This window comes from Xenopus tropicalis, chromosome 6 (genome assembly GCF_000004195.4).
Source record: "Xenopus tropicalis strain Nigerian chromosome 6, UCB_Xtro_10.0, whole genome shotgun sequence".
NCBI lineage: Eukaryota > Metazoa > Chordata > Amphibia > Anura > Pipidae > Xenopus > Xenopus tropicalis.
The window spans coordinates 130,406,392-130,420,625 of NC_030682.2; the positions used below are offsets into that span (position 1 = coordinate 130,406,392).

The 14,234-nt window shown below is 42.3% G+C and overlaps 1 protein-coding gene and 1 non-coding gene across 2 annotated transcripts; both read left to right on the forward strand.

The window, feature by feature from the left end:
- Positions 1-698: 698 nt before the first annotated feature.
- On the forward strand, positions 699-780 carry trnas-aga. Its single transcript has one exon. It is a non-coding gene; the product is annotated as a tRNA-Ser (tRNA).
- A 109-nt stretch (positions 781-889) lies between these two features.
- On the forward strand, positions 890-11,436 carry c8orf37 (chromosome 8 open reading frame 37). Its single transcript, XM_002931529.5, has 6 exons — positions 890-1,157; positions 3,286-3,382; positions 4,419-4,483; positions 4,948-5,013; positions 9,511-9,606; positions 10,663-11,436. The coding sequence occupies exons 1-6, from the start codon at positions 1,042-1,044 to the stop codon at positions 10,820-10,822; spliced, it is 600 nt and encodes a 199-aa protein (XP_002931575.2). The 5' UTR covers positions 890-1,041; the 3' UTR covers positions 10,823-11,436.
- Positions 11,437-14,234: the final 2,798 nt, after the last annotated feature.

Sequence of the window (14,234 nt, forward strand, 5' to 3'; positions counted from 1 at the left end):
GGCTCCTGCTCCTTATGCGGCTCCTTCTACGGCGGCGACAGGCCCTTTTATAAGGTTGCGCCCGTGCGTACGTGTGACGTCACACGTACGCACAGGCGCAACCTTATAAAAGGTCCTGTCGCCGCCGTATGAGGAGTCGAATAAGAAGCAGGAGCCACAAGAAGAGACGGAGCCGGAGCGCTCGGCTGCAGCCAGCGCGTCCCGCTGGCCTGGATAGTTTAATGAATGTTCTGCATTTCCGTAATGCGGGACATTCATTGAACAATCCGGGGCAGCGGGACGCGCTGTATAAACCGGGACTGTCCCGCGAAAAGCGGGACAGTTGGGGGGTATGATATATATATATATATTTATTGTATTTATTTATTATATCACTTGTCCTCCCTGTGTGTAATTTTGTTTTCTGTAAGACTGTACAGCGCTGCGTACCCTCGTGGCGCTTTCTAAATAAAGTTATACATACATACATACATCCCAGTGCAGACATGGTGTGTGGTAACTATAAAACAAACAAAATGAGGCCCTATAATGAAAGAGGTATATAGAGAACAGTACTTCATTAAATTGCCACTTCCTGGTTTGTTGCTGTGAGTTTGACCCATTAGAAAAAGGGAAAAACATAACTTATAGAAAATACATTTTTGGGGGAAAAAATTTGTCACATTTTTAAATCGTAAGTGGCGAAGACTTCCTATACAGTAGTCGTGGCCGAGTGGTTAAGGCGATGGACTAGAAATCCATTGGGGTCTCCCCGCGCAGGTTCGAATCCTGCCGACTACGGAATCTTTATGCGACTCGGCTATTGCTGTAATTAACCATTCTACTTTAGTCATTCCAACACTGCCCTCCCTGCTAACAGCCACGTTTGTTTTAGTGCTTATTGGCGAGCTTCTCTCAGCCCCATCCTAATAGACAGCCGCTAACGCCGCGCCACACACTCTCTCACAGAACAGGGAGAAGGAGTTTTGGCCGCTGCCGGCTACTGTAGATTGTACGCGTTTCCTAGCAACGGGGGTTTGGGCGTGCGGACTGCGGGGCAACATGGCTGAAGATGATCTGGATCAGCTCCTGGATGAGGTGGAACACAAATACTGCGCACCGAGGGTCCCTTCAGTGTCCAGCCGAGGGAAGGGCGCAGGCGGCGCTGAGCGCAGAAGGTTCGGTATAGGGCGCAGGCGGCGCTATTATCCCGTAGTAGTTTGGGGTGCAGCGGGGGTTTATTTGGTATCACATACTTTCTCTACTTTCTTCCTCGCATTCATCTTATTATGAAAATTCCGCCATATGCTTTTAGCCCCCCTCTGTCGCATATATGCGGCCCTAATGGCTGTACTGGTATATTAAAGGGGAAGCAAAGCCTCCCTAAATTGAAAGAAAATATCAATACAGGTCATCCCTGGGGCCTCCTGGGGGAGGGGCAAGAGCTGTAAGTTACAGAAGGGGCAGGGGGGTGCAGCCTGATTACAGACAAGAGAACCAGTAAAAGTGGTTTATTAGAGACTGCGCTGTATTATTCTATTTATTTCAAGGCAGAGTAAAGGTGCCCATACACTATAAGATCCGCCAAGCGAGCAGATCTTCACCCGATATCCCCACCTACAGGTGGCCGATATTGGGTAGCAAGTAAAGGCCCCCATACACGGGCCGACTATAGCTGCCGATAAGGGTCCCTTGGACCGATTCGGCAGCTAATCGGCCCGTGTATGAGCAGAACAGAGCGGCCTGGCCGACCGATATCTGGCCTGAAATTGGCCAGATATCGATCGGCCAGGTTAGAAAATCCAGTCGGATCGGGAACCGCATTGGCTCGTTGATGCAGTCCCCGAACCGACTGACCCATAACCACAAATGTAATCCCCAGGGCCAAACGATCGGATTATTTTTTTTTTAAGTTTCTTGCTACCCGATATCGCCCACCCGTAAGCGGATCTTATAGTGTATGGGCACCTTATGGGGCAGTCGGTTCAGGGACTGCATCAATGAGCCGATGCGGTCCCCGATCCGACTGGATTTTCTAACCTGGCCAATCGAGATCTGGCCAATTTCAGGCCAGATATCGGTCGGCCAGGCCGCTCTGTTCTGCCCATACAGGGGCCGATTAGCTGCCGAATCAGTCCAAGGGACCTATATCAGCAGCTATAGTCGGCCCGTGTATGGGGACCTTTAGGTAATGCTCTTCATACAAGCAGCAGGGCCTCCATAGTACTAGGTGTTGAAATTGCAGTGTTTTATCTGCCATAACTTGAGTAGCACAGTTCTATATGTCCTTATTTCCCTCCCACACTGCACATCTTTCATTCTAAATTGTACTGAGGGACCAGTAACTGTATCCCCTGCCAGTGGCCCTCTGTCAGTGGGATGTACCAACAGGCTGCCTTCCTAGTCTTAATGTGGACCTGTCACTTAGGCATTGATAGCTGTATAATAATGCAAAGCTCGCCTTAATAACAGGCAAGGCTGAAGAAAATAAGATTAAAATAAATTATATAGTGTAATTGAAGTTTACACAATATCACAATAGAAAATAATTTGGAATTATGTCTTAGGGGAGGGGTGCCCAGACTTTGTTACCCTGTGATCTACTCTTGCCACCTGGCCTCTGTCATGAGATCTACCACAGTTAAAATAGTGCGACGTCTATCATTTGGTGCAATAAGCAAGAAAAAGTATCAATCGATGTTTTACAAATACACATAGCAATATATAAATGCAGTGCCAAATTCACATTTAATGTGAAAGGATTGTAGTCGTGTTTACTTACCTTCTTCATGGCCCACTTTGTAGTCTGACACAGAAACATATATAAAGAGGGAACAAATATATACAGCGGCCCGGTGAGGACAATCTTCTATATTGGGATGAAACTACAAAGATGGATGGCTTGAGCAGCCACACTCAAAAGCTCCAGTATGCTGGGGGGAAAATGAAGTGGCAGGATGTCATCCCACTGCATTCCACCTCGAGGTCTACCAGAAACGTTAATGTGATCTACTGGTAGACCGCGATCTACCTTTTGGGCAACCCTGTATTAGGGTGGCAGGTCCCCTTTAATAAGCCACGTGTCATAAACCATGGTCCCATTTATGAAAACTACCTATTAAATGCCGTTTCAGTCATTTTCATTGCTCTGTACATGCCCAGCATTAGCCTGGGTTTGTTCCTTTGGTTTTTTTTTTTATAAACTTTTGTCTCCAGAGTGACTACAGCACTAAACCCAGACTGGGACACATCACAGTAAAAAAAAAAACTCACCATTTCTTATCTATCATTGCTGGCTTGTTTCAGAAGGGAAAATGCACCAGTGAAAGCTTCAACAGGAGGTGACAGCCTTGATGACTTAATTGAGGATATACTTGATATTTCCTGCCATGATAAGAACACGGTAAGTTCCAACAATTACTTAGTTTGTGTATATATATATATGTGCAATTTGTATCCTATATAGATATATTTATAGCAAATGATGGGAACCAGCATACTTATTCAGTGGATCATTGGACATAATTAAAGTTCCTTTGTATGATTCGTAAGCTCTGTGAACGCAGATTGTGTAACTGTCTTCATCTTTATCAGCCCATCATGTAGACAGTATTCAGGCCAGTCGGGGCACAGGGGGGGTTAAGTACATCCCATCCAAAACACAGCTTTCTCAGGGCATATTTAATGCAGAATATTTTGATATATTTTTAAATAAAACTAATTATTTCAAATAGTCTGCATCAACTAAGTCCTGAAAGACCAGTGTTTTATCATGGAATATATACTGTATATATGTCCCCATCCCCTGTAGGCATACTGACTGAATAAGAGAAACAAGTAGAACCTATTTAAATTATATAAGTCTATAATATATTTATATAAATGATGGGCTCCTATCGCAATGCAGAAGCACCCACCCCAGTGAAGTTGCTGCCTGCTGCAATTTGTCAGAAGCAACACTGGCTCAAATTCTCTCTAAAGCTGCTACATGTGCCCATCCTCTGAAGATCACATAGCATTAGGAACTATGAAATTTGTGAACATGCTAGCTGCGAATTTAATTGAATATAGGCAGATGTGGGGTTGCACGGCATCACTATTAGCAGATTCTTCAGTGAATAAGAAATATCTATGGCTTTTATTATTTCTTGCACTAAACAGGGAAACCAGTAAAACTGAAAGTGATTTCATTTTCCAGCTTCCTGGTTCTTCAGAGCAATTGTGGTAGTAGGAGAAGGCAGTTAATCAAATTACCCTTCGAAGTTTAACACTGTTTATAATTCAAGCCCCCATTCTTTAAGCCCAAGTCATAGGCCGCAGATATATATATATTCCCCAGAGTCTACAGAGACATTTTGTTTATATGTATTTTAAAGGCAGCTTCTATTAAACACACAATTTATTTTTGGCATGTTATATTTTTATCTTTATTTAATCAGACTCAAAAGCCAAGACCACAAAACCAACCAGCATGCAGATCGTCATATCAAATGCACTCAAAAAAGTAAGTTTTGTTTTTGTAGTAACATGATGGAATCTATGGGAGTTAGAAATATTACACAAGATATGTCAAAAAAAGGGGCAGGGTTTGGGCGGGGCAGGGTGTGTGCCAGGTGAGTGTAGGGGCCCCCCACTATTTATGGCAACCCTGATAGACACAAAGAAAGTTGTACTTGCACTTATATTATTATTATAACATGACTAACTGCAATAAAATAAGGATCAATTTTACATCATTTAGGGAGAAACCTAAAGAATATGGAAATAATTGTTTCTAGCCACCGATCAGTTTAGGGTGAAGCAAATGAATTCGTTAGAAGAAGTGATTTTGGCGTTTGTTCATTGGAATACATATCGCACTCATTTGATTGCCTTTGTTACATTAGCATCTATTTCTCCAGTTACAGTTAAGTATCACCATAAATAGATTTAATGTATTGTTTGTATTGCTTTGTTTTTTTTCCATAGATGTGGCCCTGTATATGTTGCTGGAAGCAGTGTTCCATTTGGAATTGGTACAAGTATATCGGAAAGGTATGTTATACATTTTGAAGGATAAGTAAACCTTTAAAATAGGTGAACGTAACAATAATGAGAGTGCTATTCTAAGCATTTTGGCAATTCGCATTTATTTATTTTTTTTTTTCAAGATTTCAGGATATTAAGGGATACAGGTACTGTTAAAGGAAATGTAACACATAGGGGCTGATTTACTAATCCACAAATCCGAATCCCGAATGGGAAAAAAACGGATTGGAAACAAACATTTTGCAATTTTTCGTAGCCATTACGATTTGCTTGTAAATTGTCGCGACTTTTTTGTAGCCATTACGACTTGCTCATAAATTGTCGCGACTTTTTCATAGCCATTACAACTTGCTCGTATATTGTCGCGACTTTTTCGTATTGAGCGCTCCTAAATGGCGGGCAAACCTTTGCGACTTTGCATGATTTTGGAAGCCTCCCATAGGACTCAATGGCACTCTGCAGCTCCAACCCGGCCCAAGGAAAGTCTCCCATAGGGCTCAATGGCACTCTGCAGCTCCAACCCGGCCCAAGGAAAGTCTCCCATAGGGCTCAATGGCACTCTGCAGCTCCAACCCGACCCAAGGAAAGTCTCCCATAGGGCTCAATGGCACTCTGCAGCTCCAACCCGGCCCAAGGAATGTCTCCCATAGGGCTCAATGGCACTCTGCAGCTCCAACCTGTCCCAAGGAAAGCCTCCCATAGGGCTCAATGGCACTCTGCAGCTCCAACCCAGCCCAAGGAAAGTCTCCCATAGGGCTCAATGGCACTCTGCAGCTCCAACCCGACCCAAGGAAAGTCTCCCATAGGGCTCAATGGCACTCTGCAGCTCCAACCCGGCCCAAGGAAAGTCACCCATAGGGCTCAATGGCACTCTGCAGCTCCAACCCGGCCCAAGGAAAGTCTCCCATAGGGCTCAATGGCACTCTGCAGCTCCAACCCGACCCAAGGAAAGTCTCCCATAGGGCTCAATGGCACTCTGCAGCTCCAACCCAGCCCAAGGAAAGTCTCCCATAGGGCTCAATGGCACTCTGCAGCTCCAACCCGACCCAAGGAAAGTCTCCCATAGGGCTCAATGGCACTCTGCAGCTCCAACCCAGCCCAAGGAAAGTCTCCCATAGGGCTCAATGGCACTCTGCAGCTCCAACCTGGCCCAAGGAAAGTCTCCCATAGGGCTCAATGGCACTCTGCAGCTCCAACCCGGCCCAAGGAAAGTCTCCCATAGGGCTCAATGGCACTCTGCAGCTCCAACCTGTCCCAAGGAAAGCCTCCCATAGGGCTCAATGGCACTCTGCAGCTCCAACCCAGCCCAAGGAAAGTCTCCCATAGGGCTCAATGGCACTCTGCAGCTCCAACCCGACCCAAGGAAAGTCTCCCATAGGGCTCAATGGCACTCTGCAGCTCCAACCCAGCCCAAGGAAAGTCTCCCATAGGGCTCAATGGCACTCTGCAGCTCCAACCCGACCCAAGGAAAGTCTCCCATAGGGCTCAATGGCACTCTGCAGCTCCAACCCAGCCCAAGGAAAGTCTCCCATAGGGCTCAATGGCACTCTGCAGCTCCAACCTGGCCCAAGGAAAGTCTCCCATAGGGCTCAATGGCACTCTGCAGCTCCAACCCGGCCCAAGGAAAGTCTCCCATAGGGCTCAATGGCACTCTGCAGCTCCAACCCGGCCCAAGGAAAGTCTCCCATAGGGCTCAATGGCACTCTGCAGCTCCAACCCGGCCCAAGGAAAGTCACGATACTGAAGCTTGAATGAATCCGAAACTTTCGTACTCGGCACGACGGCTGCGAAAAAGTTGCTACAATTTACGAGCAAGTAGTAATTGCTACGAAAAAGTCGCATCAATTTACGAAATAATCGCAAAATATCGATCATTACGAAAAAAACGCATTCGGATGCTTTTTGGACGTTCGTGGATTAGTAAATGTGCCCCTAAATGTTTTTAAGTAAAAAAGCTATTCTACCCTGCACCAATAACTGCCCTATCCTGCAAACCACTTAATATTTAAATGCTTTAATAGAAAATACCTGCTAAAACATGGCTTCCTGTCAATTGAACTACGGCGATACGGCGAAGGAAGAAGCTGCATCCACTATGCAACGATCGAGCCTAGCCTGACTCCTTCCTATACAGAAGGAAGGCTAGGCTCGATCAATCGATTGTCGAATAGTGGATGAGTTCCTTCCTTCGCCGTAGCATTTAAAATACTAAGTGGTTTGCAAGATAGGGCAGTTATTGGTGCAGGGTAGAATAGCTTTTTTACTTACAAATTTTTAGTGTTACTTTTCCTTTAATATGAATTGATGTTGTTACAACAGCGCCACCTGTTGGTCTGTTTCTGACCATAATGTAGTCGAGAAAATTGTCAGGAGAAAGAAAAAAGGGCTGTCTGATGTTCTGATGGTTAGGGAAACATTAAAAACCTCAGATAACTTTTATCACAGCTTTCCTAAACAGAGCAACATCAGAACAGCCTGTTTTCTTTCTTCTGACAAGTTCCTCCTCTGGATCACGGTCGGAAACTGACCATTCATATTAACAGTACCTATATTCCTTAAAGGGGTAGTACACCTTAAAGTTAACTTTTAGTATTTCACAGAATGGCCAGTTGTTTGCAAATTGGTCTTTAGTTTTTATAGTTGAATTGAAATACCTTTCTCTTCTAAATCTTTCCAGCTCAGAAATGGGAGTCGCTGACCCCAGAATAAAAAAAAAAAAAACTATTGTTCTGTGAGGTTATAGATTTATTGCTATTGTTACTTTTTATTACTTGTCTTTCTATTTAGGCCATCCCCTAATAATAGTCCAGTCACCATACAAACCACAACCTGGTTGCAAGGGTAATTTGCACCCTAGCAACAGATAGCTGCCAAACAAAAAGCTAAGTAATTAGAAAACCACAAATAATAAAAAATGAAGACCGATTGCAGATTGTCCTAGAATAGCACTCTGTATACATAGTATATACACAGTGCCACAGGATAAAGGAGTCCCTGCTCTGTAAAGTGTACAATCCAAGGAAATAAATGTAGGAGACAAAATATTAAGAAAAGAGTAGCATAAGCCTTAGGAGTGGTGTGCCACATCCCTGATCCATTCCACCCAAAGTACACCCAGTCTAGGTCAGTCCTTGCCTTTTTTGCTGGCAGGCAAATCATTTCCATACGCTGCAATAGAAGAGCACACAGAACTGCTGTCTGAAATGAGATCCCTCTGCTGAGAGTCAGAATATCATTTTTATCTGTAGAAAGGGAATACTGCCTTTTTAACAATGTTGCTCAAGAATGCAGAGTAAATGCTCAAGGTCTGATTTTCCCATTCCAGGGTTCAGCGGCTCTGCTTTGCCTTATGTAACACACACAGAATGCTTACGTAAGAGAGTGACTCATTTGTCCTCCTTGTGCAGTGTCACTATTCATTACAATCTTGGAGCATCTTATGTCTATGGGGAGCATATAGAATAAATCCCATGTTAAGCATTTGGACTGCACAGCCATTTATATAAAATAAGACATTACATATACATTCTGCTTAGCATTACATTAACTAAACTAAAACCCCTTAGACCATTCCTTTTTCACCGTGTAGGAGATTTTGTTAGAGTTAATCTTCAGTAATGCAGATATAGTAACAATATTTTCTGTTTGTACTACACTTAAACCAAAGTGCCAAAAACATTGTATCTGTAATCGGTGAGGAAGGTCATAGTCTGCACACCTGTATATAGGTACAGCGCAGAGTCCCATAACCATCAGAAGATGGCGCCATTGTCATGGTTGTTAAACACAATAGAGTGAAACCTCAGTTTTACATACCCTGATTTTAAGTTTTCCCTTATGTTTTTTTTTTATGATGCCGTCAGTATATATTCATTATGCATTTCCCTGATTTTACATTTTCACGGATTTTTAGATCATTTTTTTCCAGTCCTCTTAAAACCATAAAATGCGGGTTCTACTCTAGCTTAATATCTTGTTTCCTGGGCTTTCATGGACTATAGGTTTCATTTGTTAGGCTCATCATGCAAGCACATTTCATCTATTCTAATCTTTAACAGGCCATTTCTATTTATTGTGATTCAGTACATATTTTTCACTTTGAGGTTACAGGAACTATCTGTGGTTCGAATAACTACAAGCCATTTACAAAATAAAGCTGGCTTAATAAAAACGGAAATAAAGGGTAGTTCAGTTATAATCACACAATGGTTACAGTGAGAAAAAGTGACAGCAGTGGTGATACTTTGATAAAACCAATTTTATATATAGAATTATCTGGAACCTGTACTGAGCAGATGAAGGGCAAACAAATGATGATTGTGGAACCTCCTGCCTAGGGAATGAAGCTCTGGGGGTAAGATCCCACAGTGCCTTATCACCTAGATAGATCTAGAACATTGCAATGGTTAAAAACAAAAAAAACAATTTGCATAAGTGCTCAGAAGAACACATTTAATTTAAGTTTAAGCTTTTTTGTTTTAAATAATATAATTTTTTTGACAGGGCTTGCGACCAACTGCGCTGCACCGCCTGTGACTTTAATGTAATGGTATTTGATAACAGCCAGTGGGATGCGTCGTGCGACTACCTCTTTTTCAGGTACAATTACAATTACTGTGATCACATGATGAGAAACAAAGGGTATTGAGATTATTTTTAAAAGGGCCCTATAGCCCTTATATATTCCAGATATTCCTATGATTTATCTTGCCCATAGAGCTAAACAGGGTCAATATGGATTTGTATTGCATTTATATGATCAAACCTGATTGGAAGAGAAGGAGCTTAAATGCCAGCATTGAGTACACTTCATACAGGTATAGGATCCGTCATCTGGAAACCTGCTATCCAGAAAGCTTCAGTATCCATTAATTCTTTTTTCTCTGTAATAATAAAACAGTACTTGATCCCAGCTAATATTTCATTAATCATTACTGGAGGCAAAATAAACCTGTTGTGTATTTTTTAGTAGACATAAAGTGATCCATATTCCAGAAAGACCCCTTATCTGGGAAACCCAAGGTCCCGAGCATTCTAGATAACAGGTCCCATACCTGTATAACTATGGGGGGGCATGTCTGCTGCAGTTTAATATTATGGCTGCTTTAGTAAAGGGAAAGAAAAGGCGTCCCACTACATGTAGGGCTGCTGATAGAATCCCTTCGAAATCACCAGCTATGTAATGTACTGTCATTATTTTTTGTTACATATCAAAATTATCCCTATCCTCCCCAGTCCAATATCATTGTTCATTTGCTACAGCACTAAAAATTGTGGCACCTCCTCAGTGAATTAGGCTTGAAAATCCAAATTGCCTTATTGCAGCCATGCAGCAGACATTTACTGGTCTGGTACATCTGATTGGTTGCTGTGGGTTAACAGACCTGGGAAATCCTTGACCCTATTAATAACATTGCTCCCATAGCAGGTAAAGCATGGTTAGTGGGTTCTAAACCATTTGCTTGTTGTGCATGGGAGAAGAACGTTTACAAATAGTGGCTGAAACGCTGAATCAGTGACACAGCACAGTGTGAGACGAGTTCAAGGGCTGTTGGTTTCCTGTACTGAGAATATAAGTGCTTGCTTTTCAGAATGTCATTTGCTATGTACGTTACTGGGATGTGTAAAGCTGTGTTATCATTTGTCTTTCTACAGGAATAGCATGCCTGACCTCAGCAAGTTGCGGCCTAAGTTGATAAGGAAGAAGGGGTCCCGAGCCTATGCGTGTCAGTGCAGCTGGAGATCCGTGCAGGAGCTAACAAACATCACAGTATACCCACAGCTCCGCTGGGTGTGTGGCAAACACTCGCAATGATTGTGGCTTTCTCAGAGACACTGGCTGTGTGATGGAATGTGTTAGCTGTGTATATATCCCCTCCGAAACCCCTGTATGTTGCTCAACCAGATGTGGTTTCACAGTTCCAATGAAAAGAAAAGGGGTGTTATGTTAGCACATTAGCACGAAGCAGCTGCAAAGAGTTTGCTCCTGGTCTTTGCTCATGTTTTTATGTTACATGGTGATGTGGTGCTAGAGTATTAAAGGAGAACTAAAGTTTCAAAAATAATATGGCTGGAATTGCTGTATTTTATCAACTGAACCTACTGTACCAGCCCAGAGGTTTTGCAGCCCTGTAACAGTAATGACCCATGCCTACAAAATTATCCATGGGAGCTCGCCATCTTGGATCTTGTTAGACTGTGTGTTGCATACCAGTGGCACTGCACACACTCACTGTGTTCTGTGCTGTTCTGAAGCCAAGCTTAGAGGGTCTTTGGAAACAATCAGAATCTTAGCAGAAAGTGATATTTCATCTCTCACAGAAGCTGATGCTACAGGGCTAATGACCAATTCAGATGCAGACACACTGGTTTCAGTCCTGCCATGTAAACTGAATCTAAATTCATTAAAAATCTGCCTCGTATTGTGAATTTTCTATTGGTTATGTATACTGTATATTGTGAGTGGGTCCCTAAGCTCAGGTAAGTGACAGCAGCGCTGAACTGGCCAACATATTCCACTGCCTATTATAGAAGGCACCGTAGTGGGCCTTTCTGGCCTAAACAGGTGTTACTTGCATGTACAGGTATGGGACCTGTTATCCACAATGCTTGGGACCCGGGGTCTTTCTGTAATTTGGATTTCCATTCCTTAAGTCTACTAAAAAATCATTTCAACATTAATTAAACCCAATAGGATTGTTTTGTCTCCAATAAGGATTAATTATACCTTAGTTGGGATCAAGTACAGGTACTGTTTTATTATTACAGAGAAAAGGGAATCATTTAACCATTAAATAAACCCAATAGGGCTGTTCTGCCCCCAATAAGGGGTAATTATATCTTAGTTGGGATCAAGTACAGGTACTGTTTTATTATTACAGAGAAAAGGGAATCATTTAACCATTAAATAAACCCAATAGGGCTGTTCTGCCCCCAATAAGGGGTAATTATATCTTAGTTGGGATCAAGTACAGGTACTGTTTTATTATTACAGAGAAAAGGGAATCATTTAACCATTAAATAAACCCAATAGGGCTGTTCTGCCCCCAATAAGGGGTAATTATATCTTAGTTGGGATCAAGTACAGGTACTGTTTTATTATTACAGAGAAATAGATAATGATTTTTGAAAATTCTATGGGAGATGGCTTTCCCATAATTCGGTGCTTTCTGGATAAGGGATCCTATACCTGTGTGTGTGTATATATATATATATACAGTATATATATATAATTAGATAACCAGGTTACACACAAGCACATACATATTTTTCATATTTTATATCTTATGTGCAGCGTTCATTATAGTCTATCTGAATAATTAAAAGTAATGCAAGTTACCGACTAATAGCTGGAGACATCTAGTCAATTCCCATAACATTAAGTCCGCTCATTAGATCAGCAGCAGTCTGAAACAGAAATGTCATTTTTTATGTTATGTTTCACACAAGCCCTATTCATTGAACCAGTGTTGAAAAACAGGGTGCACTATCCCTTTGAGTACAGGCTACTTAGTACCTGCATGCCAGCCATTGAGTGCCTCTCATACAGGTGCCAGGGTTCTGTGTATGGGCTCTAAAGGCAAATACTCATATGCTCATTTGTTCATTTATACTGAATAATAAAAATATTGTATGAACTTGTATAACTTGTGGCTGCATATTTGGAACAGATGTTTAATACGTGTGCTTGTATGCTCCCTTTGGGTGTAAAGGCTTGTATTGGGTGTTTGTGTTCGCAAAAATAAATCACACACGGGGAGAGAGATAAAGCTGTTACTATTAAGTTCTTGGTTACAGATACATTTTGTTCTCCAGCAACCTGCTATTCTAGAGCAAAATCTGTAGAAGATATAAGGAGCGATGCATTAATAATGAGCCACCTGAAGGGACCAGGTTTGACCTGTGCCAGTGTTCTGTCGGTCTGCACTTTCTACCAAGATAAAAAGAAAGCCCTTTGTGCCAACCGCACATTCTAAGGGAGAATTAGTACGATGGCAATGCACCCCTGTACCTAAACCTTCTCAGGCCTTTAGATATTCATGGCTAATGGCCAACTCCTGGCATTGGGGGTCAGGATATCTGATGTCAAGATCTTGTATTCTAAAGAGTCAAAATGGTGTGGGGCACATTTAGCAAGGTTTGAAGGCAGAGATTATTGTTTACTTAAAGGGAACCTGTCACCTACACATAAACAGCTGTGTAATTAAAGTCCTTTCCAATTAAACATGCAGCCCGCATTCTTTTTTTATTTAAATATCCATATCAGATATAAATGTATTGAAAAATTTGAGCTGTCAGCAGTATATTGCCTGATCCGCTTGTTTGGCCCCCAAATGAGCAGACCCACCTAAGGTGCTAATCTGATTCAATTGCAATGACGGGAATACAAGGAACGGGAAAATCAAGCCTGCCTCATCCACATCTGGCAGATTTTCCAACAGATATTGGTCAGGTAGGCCTGTCTGTGGGCCCCATACATGGGCAGATAGGCTGCCAAATCGGTCTGAAGGGTCTGAGTCAGCACCTTAAATCTGCCACCTATAGAGGTGTGCCAGTCAGTTACTTACACCATAGAAATCAATGGGAACTGGATATTCTATCTGGTCTGCTTATGATAATCCATTTATGGTTCATGAAAACACCAAAAAGTCTAACGGCCAGAGGCCACGAGAAATGCTGCGGTTTGAGAAAGTGACCATAATTGTCTGAGTATGATTTCTTCTGTGGAGCTCCATGGTGATTCGGTTCCTCGAGATCCTTCATACAATATGCACAGCCATTCAGCTGATATCCCATATTATTGTATTTAACCACAGCACACAAACCGCTAGGTAAACCAATCACAGTGATTTCATTTTCAGCTATTTTTGTTATATTTAGCTACAGGCAGAAATAAATATCGAGTTGTTCAGGCCACATTCATGAAGGGGTTAAAACATTTCTTCTAAATGACATTTTATTAGACCTATTTTTTTTAAGTCCTGAACCTCAGGCCTTTGTCCTTGTGCCATTTCTCCTTACTGTATTCATTAAAGCCTTAATCTGGAATTAAAATGAGCCTCTTAGAGCTTTGTGAGTCAGAATTCTGCAAGCTAATAAGATCCTTAGCCGAGATCTTTCTGTTTCAGGGGTTACATGAGTCTGAACAAGACTGAATTGGCCTGATACACTTCCATTCACTAATAAATGCAAGGACTGGGGAGCTGTACATAGGCACGCGTGCAGTT

What these genes read in the sequence shown, in the direction of transcription:
- c8orf37 (XM_002931529.5), top strand. Translation starts at nt 1,042, where the DNA reads ATGGCTGAAGATGATCTGGATCAGCTCCTGGATGAGGTGGAACACAAA. An exon ending in GGCGGCGCTGAGCGCAGAAG is followed by an intron (nt 1,158 to 3,285) that starts GTTCGGTATAGG and finishes GGCTTGTTTCAG; the next exon opens with AAGGGAAAATGCACCAGTGA. An exon ending in TATCAAATGCACTCAAAAAA is followed by an intron (nt 4,484 to 4,947) that starts GTAAGTTTTGTT and finishes TTTTTTCCATAG; the next exon opens with ATGTGGCCCTGTATATGTTG.